Genomic DNA, 22,608 nt, shown 5'->3' on the forward strand with positions numbered 1-22,608 from the left:
AGATTACAAATCACACTTATGGACACCCTAGTAAATGGCAAAATAGAGGTAAATAATTGATGTCATGAACAATTAAGGAACTGTTAAGTGGAAATCACTCCATTCCTAATAGATGTGTTTTATTTCATCGTTTCGAGTACTTACAGCTTCGAGTGTAATAAGTAGCTCCAGTTTTTCGTATTTTTGCTGTATTTTGATATCGTTTTTTTGCTTCAATATTAGTATCCCTGCTCGAGGAAAAATATATATTTTTGGGATTTTCCTCTTTCACCTATTATATACCCAGGCTCAGGCCAGAATTTTAGCTCCAAAATATGTATTATATTCTTTCGCTTGCCTTTCGATATCCCTGGATTTTTGCCTTTTTAACACTCAACATTTTATATCTGTGCGCTAAGTTAATAGTGCGTATACATTAATGATCAATCTTCACTGCTACATAAATGCTCTCATGAGATTATAGGCTTAAAGTGGTTTTGAAACTGTTATCTCACATTTAGTGAGAATGGCCATAAAAATAAATGCCGTTGCCTTATGCCCACTCAACGTGGCACTCGTGGAAGCCAACCGACTATTAACTTCCAACGGAATAAAGAAACTTGAGGCCAGTCCCTCCCAAGAAAAAACTTTTTGTTCATTGCCATAACAAGACATATTTTCCATCCGTTTCCTTAAGCTCTCGTCATGTGGAGTTCTAGCTTTGACAAACCAATTCGTTGAAAAAGCTATATGCCAGCCAAATTAAAGCATATACCGCAATTATGATACCCTAGATAAATTTTGAATTGCACCTAAGAATTTATTCCCTTGCTCTCTTATTTTCATATAAAATTTATTCAGCGTTTTATGAATTTTTCCAATTTTCATTTTAAAATTTTGTTAATTTACCGTCAATTTTTAAAACCAAATATTTTTTCAGCCAACAATGAAAGAAAACACATTTTTATTTTAGCTTCAGTACTTTTTGAAATATTCGCCTCTGAAAATCTGCTTGAAATAGCCATACGCCGTATAATCCATCCTCCATAGACCATGATTCAAAACATGAATGAGAATACTTTTGGCAAAAGAATGAGCCGGCACAGTTGGTGGATGGAGAGAAAAGTCAAGAAATGGCTTTCTTTGCCAAAGGATGATTAATAGCTTCCGGAAAAGTGGTAAACAGGTCGAAATAAAAGAACCGTGTATAATATACGAAGGGGGTACCAAGGAAAAAATATGAACCTGTTATCCTCATGGAAAGACATCTCCAAGGTAGCGAAAATTATTTTAATGCATCAAAGGCGCCTGAATCTTTAAAATTAAGTTTTCTCTCTCCAAAAAAGAGCATGGATTTATGCTTAGGTGTACTTTTAGTGATTTAATTTCCCCCCTCGTTATATAACATTTCTAAATGCTTTAAAATTAGGTAGTTTTTGTTAATACTTCACTCCAATAGGATGAATACCATATTATTTTACCAATCAATTGAGATTAATCTGAGTTAAATATTCCTGGGCGATACCCTTTGTTATAATTTCGATTTTGACATGTAAAACTTCTTTAACGTAATCCAATGTTACCCTTATGTAGACAGAATTAAAACTTGCTAAGGTCGTCACTTGAGTTTCTCGGTAGGATATTGCAAAATATCAGAGAGTGTCAAGGATCTCGTAGTTAGGATGAAAGGTGGCAGAGCGCAAATATTTTACAGATTGTGCAAATAATGTGAAATGGTATTGAAGTACATATTTAATTTTAGTATTTCATGCGTCCATGTACCTTTCCCGCATTTATTTAATAGTTCTTCTCTCTATTTTAGTGCATTTCTAACTTTTTCCGAAACATCAAATCCTTCTTCTGCTGCATTTTTATTCGGCAGTTTTTCCTTAAGTGAATTGAACCATTCAAGAAGGCGTATAGCTATTTAAGCTCTATTTAAGTTAAAGGCACAGGCTATACAATTAGATCGCTGGTACTTACTTGATGCAATCATCATCATTAATAAAATAGTTTCAGTGGGATAGATTGCACGGTAAATAAGTCCTGAAAACATTTCTGTTAAAGACACTTCAATCCCGTCTACATCCTTAACATTTTCTGGAAAATATTCAATGTTTTTGGAAAGACTAGAAAATATTAGCTGGTCAATCGCTCCAGGCAAGTATTGCCCTATTTAAATCGAAAAAAAATTTATATTGGTCCCTTGTGACGGAGGCTCTACCTTGAATTGGTAAAATTTTTATCCTACTATTTGTGAGTTTGGGGTCGCAACTTTCTTCCCAAGTTCTGCCCACGCTCTTTCTCAGCAATCTATAAATATCTACATATAACTATCTACATAGCCTGCTCCTAATTCTTTTTAGCTATTATCTCCCTCATCTCAGTGTGTTGAGAATTTCAGTCACGCACCAAAGTCACAATCATTTCTTCACGATTGTAATCGTTGTCCATAGTTTTTCAGTCTATACAGTTCCGTTTCTTTTTAAATGAAAACGCTCCACCAAGCTCTAATAGCATAAAAACATAGTAGTACATTAGCTATTTCATTTCAAGAGACAGTTCACTATCGCGATCGAAATAGACTAGAAATAGAAATCTTAGACATATAAAAAGATATTTTTAGTTTTTCCAAGATTGGTTTTCGGCGAATCCCTATCGAGGCTGGATTGCATGTTAAAACATTATAGACTAGTCAATTGCCTTCCCACTGGTAGCTTCTCCATATTTTTTAGGTTCACAAAGCCAAATGTTGGCATTATAGTCCGGCCGCCGGGAGTTGTCCGATGACAGGCAGAAGAGTCTAGTTAGGGGTGGGGGGCAAAGGTTGCCAGGTTAGAAAGGGAAACGCCCACCTCACATATACTGTTTGGCTAGCCTTCCCCTACTGTATATGCAGCACCAACAGCTCCCACGCTCGGCCGGCAAGTCTCTGTGCCCAGGGGAAGCAAAGAGTGAACCCCGATGGCATTTGTCGATGCTTTCATTGGTGAGCAAGACGGTGATGATAGGCTCATGGAAACAGCAAGAAAAAGTTCGACATTGAAATTTTAAATTAAACACGCATTTCTTCAAGCCTTTCTCAAAAATATTACTTTCTTACAGTGAATTAAATTAGATTTTAATCAAACCGGTATACAGATTATTAAGGACGACTTAATTCATAATTGAATCCTTGAATCATAATTTAATTCTTCTATGCGGTTATTTTGTGTAAAATGAAATGGAAATAGCTCTTATTCAAGGATTCGTTTTATTTCAAGTTTAAATCGGAGCTTATGATGACATATAATACGGGAGATAAGTTAGTCCAAGTATGGTGAGCAATGAGTGATTTATATGATACAGTGATACACAGAGCCAAAGACTTGATTTCTCTGTAATACCACCTGAAACATCAATTAATATTTAACAAAAATTGAGAAAGCTTATTGAAGTGGTTTTGTAGGTGTAGTTGTGGGTCGAAGTGCGTTGTAACTTGCTAATTTTCTTCATTAAAAAAAGTGCATTGTGCGGAAAGTTTTATTTAGTTCGATAAATCATTTACAGCGGAACTTGGATAATTCGTGCATCAAGGGACCAGTTAAAGACTTAGAATTATCCAAAAATTCGAATTAAAAAAGTCCTTGTCATCAAAGTGTTTGAACTGTTTACTCCACCGGTTTTGACTTTACGTCTTTAAAACAACGGGGATTAGCCGATTTCCATGTTTTCAACAAAGGCAGCTTTTCGGAACCGTCCATATTTGCTCCAATCAAAAGCGTAACTCTGTATTTGATCAGTTTTCCTCCGTGGCATTTTTCGTCTTTAAATGCCAGAGTTTTCTCCGGTGTGTATTTTAAAAAAGGACAGTTTCGTCAACATTGAAAATGTTTTTGGGGTCTCTGTCCTGGATCACCTCCTCTAGATCTTGCTTACACTGGTAGGCTTCCTGCTGATTTACATTTTGTCTGACACAAACCTTTTGACAAGCGTTAGAAAAGCATATTTTCCGATGGAATCACAATTTTTTGAGTCGCAGGTTATAATATTTACCTTGATTTGACACACCAAAAATTCGAATAATCCAAGGTAAAATTCGAATTATCCACGACTTTTTTTTTAGCATTGTTTGAATACAAAGTGCTAGGTACCAAGAGTAATATTCGAATTAAAGAATAATTCGAATTATCCAGGTTCCACTGTATTTTTATATTTATCGCATATTGCGGTTGAAATTTTCTCAAGGTCTAGGCGTGCAAAATGATCTCGGCGATGAGAAAAAAAAAGAAGTTGACCGTGAAAACTGAGACGGGATGCGATTGAGCGCGTACGGAATACTTTCCTTTTTTCCCGTCCTTCCTAAGATGACACGTCGAGTGGTATCCGTGACCGGAGACAATGGCGTGGAGGAGAGACCTCCTTGAAGACAGGGGCCAAACTGGGGGGACAGACCGGGGGATGGTACCGGAGACCTCGACGAACACTTGCCGAGGGGGAGGATAGGGTTAATAAAGTGTGGGGGGGCAAGGGGAAAATCCCCTGCAACGAGAGAGAGAGGTTCTTAGGGTACTTTTTTATGCTAAAGGACTGGTTGGGGGCGTGTGTAGTGGGGCATTCCTTTTTTATTTCCCCTCACATTGTTGGAGCCCGACGCGACGCGTGCGACCACCGACCGAATAGCGGAGGTTTAAAGGCAGTGTCAGGACACCAGGTGTCTGTGTGTAGTATGTTTCTCGCATCGTGGACATAGTCGAATTTTAACGCACCGAACTTTAAACAATGGAATGCCAATACCCTCGGAGTAAGGATGCCAATACCCCTGTTCTCAAGTGAAGCGAAAAAATTGCGCATCTGGCCATCTTGAGAAGGACATCTAGAATTTCGCTCCATTTAAATGCATGGGAAATCGTGCTACTTTTAATTTGATTCTCTGCTCAAGTATTCGGATGAGATTGCGGCTTGGGAGATAATTAATTACTTGGATTCCGTGCGACAGTTTCTTCACGTAAAAATGCTTTATTCTTATAGCTTCATAGGCAGATTGTCCTCATGAGTGGGATATATTAGATTGGATATGTAGCGTATATGACGTGCAGTGCATGTTAGTGGAAGTAAATTTTAACCCTCTTGTGCATGTTGGTTATAGTTCACCCCCTGCCAAATACCTTTATAAGTGGCTTGCAGGGTAATACGTAGATGTAGACGTTTACGTGGTGGTCGGCCATGTTTTGAGGGCCCAGACAGGCTTCAGCTTGGCTTCAACTGCTCCCGTACACAGTGCATAGCGACCAGCATTCATTTTTTTTGAGTTCAGTGATTTTCACCGCGCTACGGAGCTGAAATCTTTTCGTTTTCATGGAATATCTAGCTGGCATTTAAAACTTTCTCGGAAGTGAACGAAAAAATACTGAAAGACTAGCTAAATATGAATAACCACTGAAATTAAACGGAATATGTATCAAATCAACTATTTGTATGACATAATTATATTTATATCAATATTGAGAGCACTAATTCTCTTGGAGCAATGCATGGTGGTTGTCCCAATACACGAACATAAAGGGTGCTTTCACTGCTCTTGTAAAGGATATACTATGATTGTGTATGAGTAGAATAAAGTTACATTATATATTTTTATTATTTTATATCATGAAAAAGAAACTATTCCCATTGCACAGCGCGGTGAAAATACAACGATGAACACAAAGCGAAGGACGAAAAAATCACTGATGCCTCCACTATCCGGTCGGTGGTTGCATGCGTTTGGCATTAACAACCTTATCCATGCCGTGGTGAAGACCCCACTGAAGCGTTTTTGAGTCGCAGAGTTGGTTATAAAAATGGATGAGTTCGTTTTTAAAATCAATTGTGACAGTAAAATATAAACTCTGGAAAGTATAGTCCATGCTGCGGGAAAATACAGGAATATATGATGAAGACATAGTAATCACCTTTCCATATTTATTGAAACGAACACATATTTGATACATAATAAGGTAAGTAATCTCGTATTCTTCAATATAAAAAGTATCGGATGTGTATTACTTATATAATGAGTGCCTCGATTGAGTAGATAGTCATAAATGGGGATCTGTGTACAGGCTGTGCTTCAGTTGACTCCGAATCTTCTCACATTTAGTCTCTTTGCCAAACTCTCCAATGAGGACACCCCTAACTTCTCTGCCAACTGACTTCTCGCTATTTTAAGCCTTCGCAAATATTAAGGTTAAAGCCATAACGACTCTCACCTGCTCTCAGAGAATGAATATCTTTTTCGCATCATTCTCTGGCGAGCGAAATTAGGCATATCTTCACATCGTCTTTTCCCGAAAAATGTTCTCATGCATTTAATTTAAGAGCACCATTAACGCTCAAGCGTTAAGCCACGTGCAAGTTTATGTTTTCAGCGATGAGCTCCATTAAATAGACACATAGTTATTTGATAAAAATGGATCACGGACTGCTAAATTCATCCTAGTTTTAATTTATGTTAATCAACTATGTGGATCATCGATGTATAGATTCATAAAAGATTTCAAAGGTCATGCTAAATACCTCTTTTTTTAAGGTACTGAAAGTATTTAAGTGTTGCAGTAACCAAGCTAGTGAAGTACTTGAATTCCTTTCCGTAATTCGTAAAATAACCGTGGCTTATAACTTGGCATAAAAAACTACATCAAAATCTTTATAAATCTACATACTTCCTCACAATATGCCTCAATTTGCGTAAATAAGTGTCAGGACACCAGTTTTCAGCAAATAAAAAGGAAACGTTCTAAGGAAATTCTGCCTAGAATTTATTCATACTTACATTCCTCGGAGGAAAAACGAATTCCCATACCTATCCGTTCAGAAAAATATCTGTCTTAGTTCATTATTTCTGTCCTATCCATAAAGGGGTTCTAATATGATATAGGAAGTTGAAGTAGGAAAATAGAAGTTGAAAAAATAGGCGATGTTGTGGTGCTACAATGGTTGAAATAGTTGCCTACACCACGGAAGCGGATTATCTGATACTGTATGTTCCACAACCCGAGGTTTAGGCATGAATACTATGCGGTGTGCAGCTCCTAACCAGAAGGCATGGTCGACGGCATAGTCTTCGGGATTTAAAAACCTATGTGTTCGGATGGCGGCTTCTCCGCGCAATTGTATCTCGCTAGAAGTTGCCCCTAAATTTCAACAAGTATCAAGATGAATTACAAGTAGATAATGTAGATGCAAACGTTATAGTGATTCCAGAAAGAGCTTTTTTAGCTAACTAACATTCGAGGAGTTTGTCGATTTATATAAATTAATAATTTAATACGAGGCTAGACAATATAAAACTGCAAAAGTGGTTTCGAATGCGATCGTGTTCAGACTTCGCAACGTGAAAGTCACCGAGATATGTCCTCTGATCTCCGGTCACTTATAAATCGCGAGCACGGTTCTTCTTCGGTAGCAAGGTGTAAATCTAATGGGTGAAAGTAACACTCCACATGAGTTAATTAATGCGCGACCTAGGTTTCAACGTAACACGTCACCATCTGGTAAATTTGAATGGAAGGCGGAGAATATTACACTCACTCATTGATATCAAAAGACAAAAGTAAAATTCCCAAAAGCTCTACGATCCGATGTGCGGGTTGAGTTGGGTTTTGATATTTTTTTCCATGAAGTCACGCCTGGGACAACGAATTATAGTATTTTTAAGTTCTCTTTTAGTATTTCACTATCTAAAATACTCAAACTCTGGGAGGAATGAGAGTTAACTCGGGAAAATCCGAGCCCGCAAATCTCTGACTGCCTGGCAGGGATTCCACCTCACCACAATCGAGATTTGTCGTAGCATTTTAATAATAGTACGTAAGTTACTAACACTTTAATATCTTAAACCCCAAATCATGTTTTTATGAATTATGCGACTAGATTAAAATTTATTTCCCATGATCTCATCGATTTGAGAGTAATCAAAAGGATTAATTATTTGAGTTAAGATAAAGATGGTATGTTTCCCAGTTTAGTAATCGAAGCGTATAAATCTAAATTGGAGTAAAAATCTGCTTCGACATTGCACAAATTCTGCTTCCCGCAAACCGCCTCAATATGCTTATGACGGGAATTGCAGGACGCCATCCTTTCGTAAATAAAAAGGAAATGCAATAATGAAGTTCCGGCTGGCGTTTATTACCAGGAAATGATGGTACAACATGTATGGAAGGTCAATTTATGGAATTTTAACCTTCAAAGAAAATTGAATTTCTTTTAATTTTGACTTCCTGTGATGATGATACGGAGTGGCAAAATAATAAGGTTGTTAGATAACCCTTCTTTCTTAGGTAAGACGGCTCCTTGAGGAGTAATTCCTACATACTATGACGTCCTTTCGAAAAGGTCGAAAATTCAGGTTACTGCCCTAAATTAACGCTAAATACATTGTGCTTAAACATTGCAATTTTCCTGTCCAATGCATTTCTAATCAGTCATCTTTTAACTATTGATCATAACCTTGGTTTACCGCTAAATTCGAGGTTCTTTCTATGGATTTCCGGCTAGCAGCGTCGAAGTTGTTAGATAAACCCAGATAAACCTGTTGTTAGATAAACCTGACCTTAAAATGTGGCAAGCATAGGCCACGAACGTCATCTTGAAAACAACGATGACGCAGCTAACCCGAAAAATATGGAGAGAATTGCAATCCATCGCTGAAAAAGTCTCCAGACATAAACCTAAGTTCAAGGATTTGAAAATCCTTCGATGGAGGGATTCGCTTACTGAAATTTCCCACGTAAATCGCAATTGGTACACTCACCTCTGTTGTCATACTCCACGACGGTGTTGTAGCGACGGTGCGTGATCAGGAATGCCCTCGGCATCTTCAGGATGACCACCTTCCGGTCTTCAGATCTTCAGGAATTCCGCACACCGAGGTCACGGAGGTGGCCAAGGCTGTCACCACCTGGCTACCTTTACCGTAACTCAACTGTCCCCTTGGTAAAATTATTCCACCTTTTACAGTGTTTCCTCCTCAATCTGTCTCTTCTAAACTTAAGACTTCACTGCGGACTGACGAATTAGGCGCGACTGATGCAACGAGATGTTTGGGGCAGTATGCAGCTTCACAAAACTACGTTACCAAAGGTTTCCGCTCTCCCGCACGTGAAGTCCTTCACCGAACGTTGACGTAAAATAATCCGAAAAATCAGAAGAGAGAGCCGTGTTCGGCTAGATTGTTCCCGAATATGGTGGTGAAAAAGGCTCAGTCTTAAGAAGAAGCCGAAAATACCTCTTCGGCCCAAACTTAGTACGGAAAGAAAGTTTTTTTTATTCGCGCAACCACCAACTTTTTAGCACAGTTGAACGCGATCCACACGTGTTTTTTTCCTCAGTATATTTTGAATGCAGAGGGGAAGGAAAATTTCAAATGTCTTCGTAAAAACCGCAGTCGGGAGTAGTCGTGGGGACTCTTCCTATCTTGGTCGGCGGAAGGGTAAATCCACGTCGAGGAGGGGGCTCCTATCCCTTACTCCCTTTGAGCACGAGTCTTCCTCGGGGAAGGAAGGAAGAGGGGTCCCTTGTTGGACGACTGGTTCGGAAACACTGGCGAGGGTTTCTCAGGCCGGCATGTGAGTTTAGGGATGCTGCCCCTCCTCCCCCACTTCCCCCCTCCCTCTTCTGTACCCCTCCCCTCGTTTACATCCCCCACCCCCCTCATCGGTCCTCACACTCCGCCGCCACTCAAGGTGGCGCTGGTGTCCGCCTCTGCGCGCGTGCTTCAGCCCTCCCCCTCCCCCAACCACTCTCGCAGCCACCCTCCTTCCCCTTTCCCTCCACCTACACCGACGCAGCTTCCACAAGGATCCCCCCTTTCCATTCTCCCCATCCATTCTCCAAATGAACGACGAAGTGCGGGACATGGTGGGTTAGGAGCGGTCATAACGACCGCATAATATTAATTGTTTGAGGCGTAACTTGGTGAAAGCGATTCATAATTAACATTAATTCCTTCCTAGCCTGGTATAAAAGGATGAGATGGACCTCTGTAGAGTTCACCTGACGATGACGTTTAACGTTGAAACCTTCGTCATAATTTTGTAAATAAACATTAATGTGAAAGCTCAAAGTTTTTCTTTTTAATGTTAATGGCTGCATAATAATAATATAATAATAAAATGCCTTTATTCGGGCGAGGTTGAGACTAAGAAGTCCCCTCTTCCACCTAACCCCTCGACAGCGTCAATGCAAACATATTAAAAAATGGTATATAAACCTTTACAATACAAAAGATATACAATATACACTATAAATGAAATGTCAAAAAATATAAACAAGTATGTGTGAAATTTTCGTGTAAAAAAGATTTACATAAGGAGGCGTTCATCAACAGAAAGGACTGAGTAAAGCTAATATGGTGTAAAAATAGGTGGGAAAAGCTTGATCAGATAGAGAAATTCGACTATTTTGGGCATAACATCACTCATTAGCACACATGTGACCTATAAATGTATCAAAAAGCTTAGAAATATTCGTGATGTTTCTCTGAAATCAGTTAAGTAGTTCTTAAATGGCTGAGGGAATCTCTTGGTTGTATATGCCCCTTTGGAAATTCCCGCCCATTACCTCTTGGTTATGATTTTTAGAGGTCGATCAATTAAGAATTATAATTTTCGTGTAAGTCAATAAACACATTTTGAAAGTTGAATTTTGGAAATTTACGCAAGTAAACCCTAGGGCACTTGTAATTTATCTTGAGTAATCATATCTAAGCACTTTACGTCACTGTTGCATATACGTCAGCTTCAGAGGTCGAGTTGTCATCATTCTTGGAATATTTCGTCAGAACATCAAAAAGAGATTTGAAACACCGATGCGGCTTTCGGTTGAGGAGACTAGGTTTCGAAATATAATGGCCGTTCAGTATATTCCCGACCTAGTAATAGCAACCGTCTAAAATACCCGTTTCAGCATAGACTTTGTCGCTGTCATTGACACTAAGTTACGTAAGATAAACCTGTAAGAATTTTAACTTCTCTAGCTTTGACACAGAGGTTTATTAATTTGTTTCTGTTTTCGTCTCTAAGGACCACGATTTGCGCAAGCATGAAAATCTTTAGGCAGATGGCCAGCTTTTAATAAATTGCACTCAGTCCAGTCATCCGTCGTAAGTTGATGATGGATGGCAAAACGTCAAAACACAGCCAGTGCCGCTCAAGCATAGTTGAAGTTTCAGGAGCAAAGCCTAATTTTAGTCCGGGTCGTAATGGTGGGAGTAATTGCAACTAATATCGATGATAAATTTTACTCGAAAATGGTTTGGTTCCCGGCGAGAGGTGCAGGTAGTTAAGCTGATAAGCGGACACAGTTTGTAAGTGTTGACACTGTTAGGAGGTGCTGTTGTAATGAATATTAACCTTATTTTCTACCAAATTGACCCCTATACTTGTACGCATGGAATATTTCAAGAATATGGCGTTCGAAATTGCATTAATTTTGCATTAAAATAGCGTCACTAAGTTTTTACCGCATAAAGACTGCGGAACCATAATTTTGGCACACACAAGGCCACGTATTTCTGTGTTCTATGCTAAGGAAATTTAAATTACTGGAAAAATTTCATAAATGATAGGATATGAGAAGCCACTTCGTACATTTCTCGCTAACGCTTTACTCCCGGCTATATTTTCAACAATACTATGCCCTTAAACCGGAGTTTTTATATCTATATCTTTACATCAAAGTTGCATCTAAATTAGGGATAGAGCACTCATCACCCTCCTTCACAGCCGGCTGATAAGGAATACCTCATCAAAAGTCCAGAAATTTTGTTCTAATAATGGCATTGTAGTGTTGTAACCATGGCGGGGAATAAACATTAGCATGGAATTTAAAAAAGACATTCATTTTCTATTTCTTGGTTCCACAAAGTAATTCCACAAACGCTAAACAGTGGGTATAAAAAGTATTTATCAATAGGCAATATCATGAAGTACAGTCTTAGACAATGCATACAATCCTTTTCGGGTTGACAGGGTGAAAGTTCGATATATCCATGATAAAAACTGCAAATGGCAACTTCCACACTTCAATACAAAACTCAACTACCGAACATGGTTTCAACATATTACCTTGAAATTGACATAAAGATTTCAATATATTGCCTTGAAAATGACATAATGGTTTCAACATATTGCTTTGAAAATGACATAATATATGACGTCGGAAATGATCGTTTGTGTTCTTTTATCATGGATCTAAGGCAATGCCTTTACGTGAAAATTCTTTCTGCACTGTGTGCTTTCACATTGGAACATGAGCAAGTTGGAGGTGTCGAGGACATAATTTAAGGACCGCGTGCCTGTAATAAAGGAATGTATCACCGGTTTGTGACGTCACCTTGTCTATCTTCGTCCATGTATGATGAGATCACCCTGATTACGGTCGTGCGTGTGTTATTTAAGGACAAGATTTGACATTCGCTCGACGAGATAAGGAGTTCCGGAGAGTATTTATTTACGGACAGAGGGGGAAAAAAGGGAGTTAGCCACCGTACCAGACGTGTGCGTGCCGGCATTTCCGGTGACGAATGTAGTAGGGAAATTTTTCCCGTCTTACGCCGTTTCCCGCACGTGCGATCTTCTTAAATGGGAAGTGAACGTCGGATTTGTGTTTCCAGTCTCTCAGTACTCAGTAGGAAATCATTTATTGTTCATATCAGAAAGGAGATACTTATTGTCACCACGAATATTACAAAAGAGGATCCTCAAGTCTGTCTCTAAAAGTGTTGTCAACTACCGCGCATTTAAATGTGTTTGCAAAAGTCGCCACTCGCGTCGCTGATGGAAAAAGCGATCCGAGTTTCACGGGAAAATAATGTTTAATTCGAGGCATTAACCGAAATTTGTAATTATGATGATTCACGCATTCATAACTTTCACATAACTATCACATTCATAACTTTTCAATGATATTCCTCGCAATTACAAGCACTACACTAAAAAAAGTGGATCGCATTAAAATCATCGCCGCGCTGCGAAGAATTGTGAGAGCTGATTAAAATGCGACCGAAGTGGCAAAATAAATAAACCTTTTATGGTATGGAAATGGGCCTCCTTTATCCTCCTCATCAAGGGGCGTATCAACCATCTGAATGTTAATATTTAATTAATCAGAAAATATCACAAACAACATTAGCGATTTCTGTGAACCATGCTTCTGTATTATTATGTCATCTGTCTGGAAGCACAGAACTAGTTGTAATAACGATATTTCACTTAGCCCAGCGGTAAAAATATGAATATTACGAAGGAGGATCCTCAATACGTCCTCTAAATGTGTTGTCACCGACCGCGCATTTGAATAGGTTTACAAAAGTCGCCACTCGTGTCGCTGACGAACAGATTGATCCGATTTCCAAGCGACTTTTCAGTGTAATTGAACCCGCATCCAACTCAACAGTCTCAGTTATAGTTTATTTTTCCTTGAAATCCGGATCTCTCTGCCAGTCAATGACGCTATTGTCACTTTTTTAACTCCATTTAAACGCCCGGTGGCTTCAAAAACATTTAGCGGCCGAGAGGAAAATCTTCTATTGTAATGGCATCCCTTTTCTCAACCTTAGGGCCTTCACGAATATTACATAAGAGATCTTCATGTCGTCATCTAAATGTCACCCACCGCGAATTTAAATGGGTTTACAAAATTCGCCACTCGCTTCGCTGACGGAAAAAATGATCCGGGGAATTAAGTTATAATTAGGGGTGCTCACCGAAATTTACATTCATGATGATGTGATTCATTAAATTCATTACACTTCAATGCTATTCCTTGCAAGTACAAGCATTATACTGCAAAATATTGGAAAAAATGGATTGCATTACACTCATCCCCCACCGTGAACATTTTTGAAAGCAGATAAAAATGCAACCGAAGTGGCAGAAGAAAATCAGCCCCTTATGGGGTGGAATAGGTTAGACCTCCTCTATGGAGTCCCCTTGATCGTCACGATGGGCATAAAGAAACTTGCTTGCCATCTTCTCGTTTGTTTAGTGACTTGAGAGTGAGAGGGCCAAATTGGTTGACCAAGGTATCCTGAGTCCGGATCAAATTCACATTCAAATACAAAGAGAGAAATAGATACGGTCGCTGAGCACCATAAAAATGAACTGAAGGCTAACATTCCTTTTAATGAATGTATTTCGTGGATATATAAAGCGAATTTTAAGATAATCTAATTATGAGTACCTAAATTGCTACATTTTTACCCCTCCGCTAACAATACTTAATTTTTGGGTTGTAATTTTGGCCTCAGCTTTTGCTTGCCACGCAGTCACCTTGACAGATATTGTATATATATTTACGTAGTGCGTTCTTTGGAGGACGTTACCGATAGCTGAGGTTATTAGCGGCATAGAGAGGGTTAGGAAAGGAAGATAGGAGAGAATGGCACCAAGGGACCACAGAATAGCGTCCAATCCGACGGACAACGTATTGTACTTGAGGTGCGCTCTACAATTAGACACAAGCGGGCATCGGGTAATGAAATTTTAATGACCGTATTCATTTTCCACGCTTATATGTTAACTCAATCAGTTTCAACACTTACATGTCATTTTAAAGACCTGTCTCTTGAAAATGTCGTGTAAGCGTTGAAGCGGTGTAAGAGTCACTGAATAAGTGTGAAAATTAACCATGGCTGTGAACATCGCGAATTGCGGAAAAGTAAACTATTCAGCAATCCATCTGTGGCATCGGGTGATCTCTGAATATTCTCCTTCACTACCGTGATTTGAACTCGAGCCCTCACTGTGGGATGCCTACACTATAGCCATTACACCAACCCGACCCCCCTTTTATATTTATTCTGAGATCGCTTCGCATGTTTGGAGGATTCTCCCCCTCTCAAGCAGTGCTCTCCTGAGTGGTGGATGAGGCAGTCGCCCCCTCTAGAGGAAGCCGCGACAGTTGCTCCCCCACCCCTCCTGCCACGTCCCACGCACGCACGTGCCCCCTCACGCCCCCGAGGCACGCGCTCTCGGAAATCGCACTCACGGCCCGACTGATCCGCTCCCATACCACCATCCACCACTAAGTCGCCTGTGCACGGAGGTTGCACGGACTAACGAATAATATGACATTTAATAATAATAAAAACTGCCGAAAAACTTATTCATTACAATACAAAAAGCAGAAATTTCAAATACATGTCGGAATATCAGAAAAATTTTCAACACGGAGTAAAAAGACGAGAGTTCTTGGTGATACCCATACCTCGCCTAAAACCAGCAAAAATGTTGTGAAAATTAAAATAACAATAATATAATCAATTCATTCAAATAACAGAATGAAATGTACATTGAAGTGTTAAAGATAAATACATCAAATTTGGCCCCACTAAGTCGCTTGGACTAAGTGGGGCCAGTAGGTTCCATGAAAGTAATAATGAAGAGCAACAGGAATTAAACCGTGAGAAGTGCTGCATCAACTTTTGGAATTAAGTTTTGAAAGAATAATACCAACAATCAGTTATCCTGGACACCTGTGTTTTTTTCCAGCGATTCTTTTCCATAGAATAACTGAAGATAGCATAGGTGAACTTAATGTGGTGCGTTCACTGTGAAGAAACTTTGCAAGATAGTAAGAATGAAAAAGAATATAATTATAACAACAATAAAAATGACATTAATAAAAAAATTTAATGCTCCTAAAACATTTGAAAATGACGTTTTTATACGTGAGTGATTGTAAAAAAGCAGACTGGAGCTTTAGGTCACTCCAAAGACTTTTGTCTGTTCCTAGGATCACCTCCGGAAAATAACCGTAGTACTATGAATCTTATTGAATGGCAAAATATCTTCTAGATAAATTTTTGACACTACATAATTAGTATACAGTAATTATAGTCATATAAAAGAAAAACAAAGGAATTGAAATTAAAGTCACAAAATTAAAAAAGGAATTTGGCTTGGAAATACTTCTATGGGATATCCTTTAAAATATTTATTTCTGTTGGTAAATAGCCTGAGTTTAACATGCTTTAGGGAGATATGTATATTGTTACTCTCTTTGATTATTTTTTAGAAATAGTTACGAAGGTAAGGTCAAGGAAACATGGTTTAAAGAAATTAACAATTACTTTGGAAGTAGTGGATACTGATATGGCTGCTTCTTGCATGATGTTAATGTAAAAGAATTTAATAGTCTTGAGCTTAGCAACCAAAACTGTCTATTTTTTTATTTTGTGCTGAGATTTTCAAAAGTGTACCCTATTTAATTGCTCAGCAATATTGTTTTTTTCATTTGCGACTACAGATAGTGGCAGTTTTAGGAACTTGTCAAATGGATGAGGGTACCGAGCAGTAAGGTAGGGTATATCCCCCTGGGAATTGATAGTTCAGAAAATATGGAAAATTATGTTTTCCTGTGAAATTGAAAATTGTCTAAAATTTCTTGCCCTAAATAGCTAGCTTACAACGCCGTATAAACTGCTGTTAATTTTTGTGACCACTGTTATTTAAGAAGATAAAAAACGAAGGCCATTCCTCACAAAATTAGACTTGTACTTCTTATTCCACTCCTAAGCACTCGTCACGCATGAGTGCTACATTTTGGGTCAAAAGAGTTAGCTTAAAAACGGAGAGGCAAACTGTTTGCTTGCGGGTGATTTTTTATATCCTACATTGCTGAATGTTATTCCTAGGCCATGTCAATGAAGAATAAAATTCTAGCTCTTGGCAGAGATGAATGACGTCCATTGCTAAGGGAAAAAAGTAATTAAAAAATCTGAATAGAATTCACTTTCAATAAGTAAAATATACTTTGAGTGAAAAGTGCACTACTTTGTGAAGAAACTCATCGGAAACCCATCGTGGAATAATCATAAAAGCTGGAGAGGTATTTCGGGGGAAAATAAACCGCTGTCTGGAAAAAAATGCCTTATTTGATGAGTGTTTTGGTAAATGATCTACTGTATTACGTAAGCCTTCAGTTAAACAATCACGCGATATACTAAGCTGAATTTTCGTCATCGGAACGATGTCTAGGAATTGTTGCGCCATTCTATTTATTGGGAAACTTTTTTGAATCACGGTACGTATCTTTTATGTATGTACGTACGATCAATTATTTTTTATGAGATGAGCTAACAATGGTAATGATAAAGAATCCTCATAATGTGTTTTCCTTATTTTGGACTGACTAATCGTTGTGAAACCCGTTTCAACCAAATGCGAAATTCATCGTGAAGATTACTAGAGAAAACTGTGCTATCAATGAAAGTTACTAGATGATGACGCCTATAGGGTTGAAGCGCCCTCTCAATGATAAGTCAATAAAACACTAAGTAGAAGAGTAGCTCCAGTGTTTGATTTGTGCGCTCATAATCGAAGGAATTTTTCTCTGCAAACGTTTCGTGTGATAGAAATTTGTCTTGATTGAACTTCGTTTAAGTAAAGTGTGCCTAAATAAGTCTTCCGACACCTTATAACTTCCACTGCTCCAAACGCCGCCACCCCAAGCGTTTTCGAAGAATTTGCAAACCAAGGAGAACGAGTTGACTCCAGATTTATTTGCGTCGAATGGACCAGATCAGCCGGAGTCACGCAGCCCCTGCCTCTCTCAGCACCGGATACGCGGTAAAAAATAGAAAAGCCATTAAGCACGAGCGCTAAATGATCTCGGACCGGGGAAGAACATAACTTTTTTCGTATCGCTCAAGAGAAGAGGAGAGGAAAATAGGGAGCAGTGACGAGGGTGCGAATAAATATCCTCGGTCTCTCTTTTCCATAAATCAATCATTAAAAGGTTACCGCCACGGCGCTTCCTGTAAAGCCGAGTAGGAGACGGAAGTTTTAGTTCCTCACGTTCCCGTCGTAACCTCTACGAGCATTTCTGACGCCAGCTAAGGGGATCTAGAACGAGTACGAGGGTCCATACGATTACGCATCACGATGTCACTCCTGGCCATTTTCCTCGCCTCCATTCGTCTGTTCAATATCCTTAGTACCACTTTCGACGCGTGCGATATTAGGCTAATGGTCCTGTAATCTCCGCATTCCACAGCTTTCTTCTTTTTCGTTAGCGGAATTAAAACCGTCTTCACGAAATCCTCCGGCCAACATCCTTCCTCGTAGATCCTGCGCAATAGTTCAAAAAACCTTTTCTTACCTTCCATCCCTAGATTCTTCAGAAGCTCACACGGGATATTGTCCACGCCTACTGCTTTCCTGGCCTTCATATCACGAAGTGCTCTCTCTATTTCCGATTCTAATATCCCCGGCCCAAGATTATCTTCCTCCACTTCACTTTCATCCTCTAAAGTCAATCTCTGCGGCCTGTTCCTTCCTTCATAGAGATTCTCCACGTATTCCTTCCATCTACTCTTTCGCTCGCTTAGCATCCTTCTATCTTTAGCCTCAATTTTAGGCATTGTTTGCCCTCTTTTGCTGCCCGATAGCGACTTAACTTTGGCGTACAACGCGCCTACTTCTCCATCCTTTTGGAACTTTTCCATTTCCTCACACTGTCTTTTCCACCAAGCCTCCCTTGTTCTCTTAGTTTCACGCCGTAATCGATTATTAATTTGTCTATACATTCTTTTGCCCTGTTCTGTGTTGACGCCAGCTAATGTTTTGTCATGGAACACGAAAGAATAAACTGTTAAGGCCTGTTTAAATGGCACATTTACCTGTAAACACGAATTAATTTCTGAATGCATGAACGCGCGAATGAACACGAAAATGCACCGTGTAACCACCCAACTTGTGCGAATTCATGTGCAAAAAATAGAACCTGTTCTGGGGCCGTATTCTGTATTTCGTCGGTACCGCACCGGTCGATTTCCCTTCCCAGCCCACCGACAGCACATCATTCCGTACCGACGATGGCAAATTCATCGATTCAGTATGGTCGTCGGTATCAAACCAGTCGGTACGGTTCCCTCTCCTTCCCAAACAGGGAAAATCCGAATATATCCGAAGTTAGAAGTCATCTAACGTGTATCCACCAATGAAAGAAGGGTAAAAACAAGTGAAGACTCATTGGCACAGTTTGTTGTCGTCATTCTCAATCTTTTTATTTGCGGAAATTACGACTTATTGCTAGATTAAGATAAACGATATTGGATAAGTTGTTAACAATGCTTATATAATGTGTGGTAGTAATGCTGTACCTACAGAATCGAAGGAAACAATATTACAACATCAAAATATAGTTTGTATGTGAAGGAGATTGTTGTTGCTGGAATGAATTATTGAAACTATCCTTGAGATCGTAGTTTCTTTTAAAAATTGGTTCCGTATATTGCTTTTTATTCATGATTTGGTAATATAGTTGTCATTAAGTAAGTTCCGTCTAAATGTTATCAACGGAAGGTTATGCCATTGGCACCGTAGCAGACGAAAATCACATACCATGGAACGTGAACGTAGGATTCAAAAGCAAATGTAAATGTTATATTAGAGGAACAAGTTAGGAAATTGTTATAAAAATATGGAGCTGGGTGTAATTAAAAGAAGTGTAATTACGAGGAAGTAAAGAAATTGTGATTGGGTGAAATACATATGTATAAGTAGAGCGCATTCCAAGTGAGAGAAAATGATAATATAGCGGCAAACCTCATACTTATTAACAAATATCTTCTTTTATCGTCAAGGGAATCAATGGCTGACGATAAAATGAAATATAGTTGCATATTACAAATGAAAGAAACTAATGCCGTTACGGCAAACTTCATGTTTAAATAAAAAGATCTTATTTCTATGTCGAGAGAAACGCCAAATGATGATCGAATGAAATAATAGTTGCCTATTCTAAGTGAGATAAAGTGATAACCTTGCGGCAAAACTCATATTTAATCAAAAATATCTTTTTTATGTCAAAGGAGCAGATAAATGATGATAGAGTGAAAGAAATCCTATTACAAGCGAGTGAAAGTGGTAACATAAATGAGAGAAAGTCATTATATAGTAGCAAACCTCATGTTTATTAACCAATATCTTATATTTATGTCAAGGTAATCAATATATATGATGATACAGTGAATTACAGTGGCCTATTCGAAGGGGCAGAAAAAGATAAAATTGCAGCAACCCTCATTATTTACTCGGTGATGAGATAAAAACAAAATAAAACGTACAATGCGCACCGGGGAGTTGATGAAACCCACTTGTCGGTGGCCGTACCGACACCTTTTTGCTGTCGGCAAGGCTACCGACGATCTCTCGCCCTCACGTCGGTGCCGCACCGATCGGGTTCGCACAGAATCGCACGACTTCTTACCGGGAGTCGGTGTGACGTCGCACCCGACGAATCGGTGCCGCACCGATCGGTTTGGAGTTACAGAATACGGCCCCTGATTTGGTTCATATGTTCGTACATGCTCCGTTCGGTTCCACAAAAATCGTACATACAGGCAGATACTAACTCGTACGTGTTATTCTATCGTGTAAATAGGCCTATAGATTTATTAATACTTATGCTTGAAAAAGCACAACCTGGGCTGCATAACAGTTACCTCGTCAGATGCATCTAACATGTATCAATCTCTTATTTATATAATCGGGTGTTAGAGTGAGGACATCTATCGGTACTATCCCGACTTGACATAAAAGGATATGCAAGCATAATAACTTGGAACTAATTGAAGACGTTCGCCTTCAAAATTTTGTCCGCCGGATTTTCTTATCAAACCGTGAATTTTCGAATCAGGTTCCCCTCGTACCAAACACATACAAGCACATGCGTCACAGTACGGAAACATGTAAAAGACTCGGCTTTTTTTTCGTCAAATTTTTCGTGGTATACTTTCGCCCAAAATGTATTTCATTGTCGCCGGGATATCTGACCTTTCAAAAAATGGAGTGTTAAAAGCCTCTGGGCGATTGGTCTCTTAATCAGATTTATCGCGGGTAGTAGCGGCTAGGGGAAAATATTGGGATACCTTTGGACACCGGTATTAAATAACATCACCCAAAATGGGTAATTGCAATTATAGTACTATTTATATATTATACAATTGAAGGAATTGAAAACATTATTTTTACACATTTAAAGCCCTTTATTATTGCACTTCGCTGGATAATTTCTGAGTGTATTCACTTTGTTTGGACTTCATTTCCCCTTTCCTCTTGAGGAAACTATTGAGGTGTTAGACCTATTTAGCACTCCGTTACCATACCTACAGTCCGGCCACCGAAAGTTGTCCGTTGACAGCTGAAAGGGGGCAAAGTTGCCAGGTAAGAAAGGGAAACGCCCACATCACATGTAAACAAAACGGTTCCGTGAAGAAAGCAGTCAGAAGGGACAACGAGCGTGAAGGATCTAAAGGAAGAATCCTTTGTTTTGGCGATTCGCAGAAAGGGCTTGTTTTGGTGGTTCACATGCACGTGACAACGTTGTATGACTCGGCAAGGGTGTGAGGTGCATTTGGGGAACAGCGATTGGTTGCAAACCATGTTAGCGCAGGGTTCTCCGCCCCTCCTTGTAGTTACGATTCACGCGTTGATATTACCGGCTAGGCCATTAAGGTGGCGTTGGCAAAGCCCCATTTTCCATTGCCCTTTTTTTTGGATGCGGTATATCATAGCCTCTTCTTCCTATCCCCTTTCAAGGACAAATTCCTCTAAGTTCGGCACAGCTGAGTGAAAGCAGAGGTTCGAGCCACCTAGACCCTGAGATTTCAATCTCGGAATATTTCGGGTCCGTGACTGTATTTTACCCGAAACATTGAGCAAATGATTGAGAGAACAGAATTTTGGGCTTTTACTTAAATTTATTTGACCTAAGTGCATTACACGTAAATAGCATTTTAAATGTTCTCTCATTATCAAGGAACAAACTTCATTTCGAAGGCTAATAAATGTAATACCGTTGGGGTTCTCTGATCTTTATTTACTTCCTTTCTCTCGAATTTAAATAATTTATAACAATCGACTGAGTGGGAATTTTCGCGTCAAAAATGCAGTCATCACGAAATTATGTTAGTATGCGTACCAATTTAACACACATGTTTTTCTGGTATAGATTTTTGTCGTTTAAAATTCAGAGGACTCAGTTACGAACCAAATTTTAAAAAAAATGAGTAATTCACTACCACTACGTAATAGTGAAGTTAATTTATACTTGCAATGAGATGAATGAACTTTCTTTGCTATTATTTCTCCGTTTTAGCTGAATATCTAATGTTCTCATTGTGTTTTTCCTCAGCCATTCACACGAGTTATCTGTTCAAAAAAATATTTGAAAATGATATTTTACTATCACATTGAAAAACTATGCCCCAGTTACCCCGGAGCACCTTATACGAAGCAAATAATTTAGATACTCATAGGAATTTTTAAAAATTCCTTTTAGTTCGCCACGAAAACGATTTTTTTTTCTCAAAATTATTCTTATTTTGTATTATTTATATCACTATATCGGATGAGTGTCTGGGACTGGGCCACATGGAACCACCCGCATCATATCACCCTTTCCACTTACATTTCCCCCCCTTCTCTCTCCGCTAGTAGAGGGGAGGAGGAAGTGGATGGTGGAGGGGAGGGGAGAGCACGTGGTCTTCATTCATTTTTTCGGGCACAACCCTCCGCCTGCCTCTCCCGTCTTCCGTTTTGAAATCCTTTAAGGGCGCCACCGGGATGGAAGCATTCAGAAGGGGGAGCTTTTTTTAGG

At 39.1% G+C, this 22,608-nt stretch overlaps 1 protein-coding gene across 1 annotated transcript in view; it reads right to left on the reverse strand.

Annotated features, from left to right (window-relative positions):
- LOC124158875 (zinc finger protein 180-like) overlaps positions 1-9,525 on the reverse strand; it is a 35,945-nt gene extending 26,420 nt beyond the window's left edge. The window contains exon 1 of the mRNA XM_046534271.1: positions 8,756-9,525. Within this exon, the coding sequence (XP_046390227.1) occupies positions 8,756-8,819 (64 nt within the window). The 5' untranslated portion in view covers positions 8,820-9,525. The remainder of the gene's footprint in view (positions 1-8,755) is intronic.
- Positions 9,526-22,608: the final 13,083 nt, after the last annotated feature.

The sequence above is a fragment of the Ischnura elegans genome, chromosome 5, assembly GCF_921293095.1.
Source record: "Ischnura elegans chromosome 5, ioIscEleg1.1, whole genome shotgun sequence".
In the NCBI taxonomy this organism is placed as follows: Eukaryota; Metazoa; Arthropoda; class Insecta; order Odonata; family Coenagrionidae; genus Ischnura; species Ischnura elegans.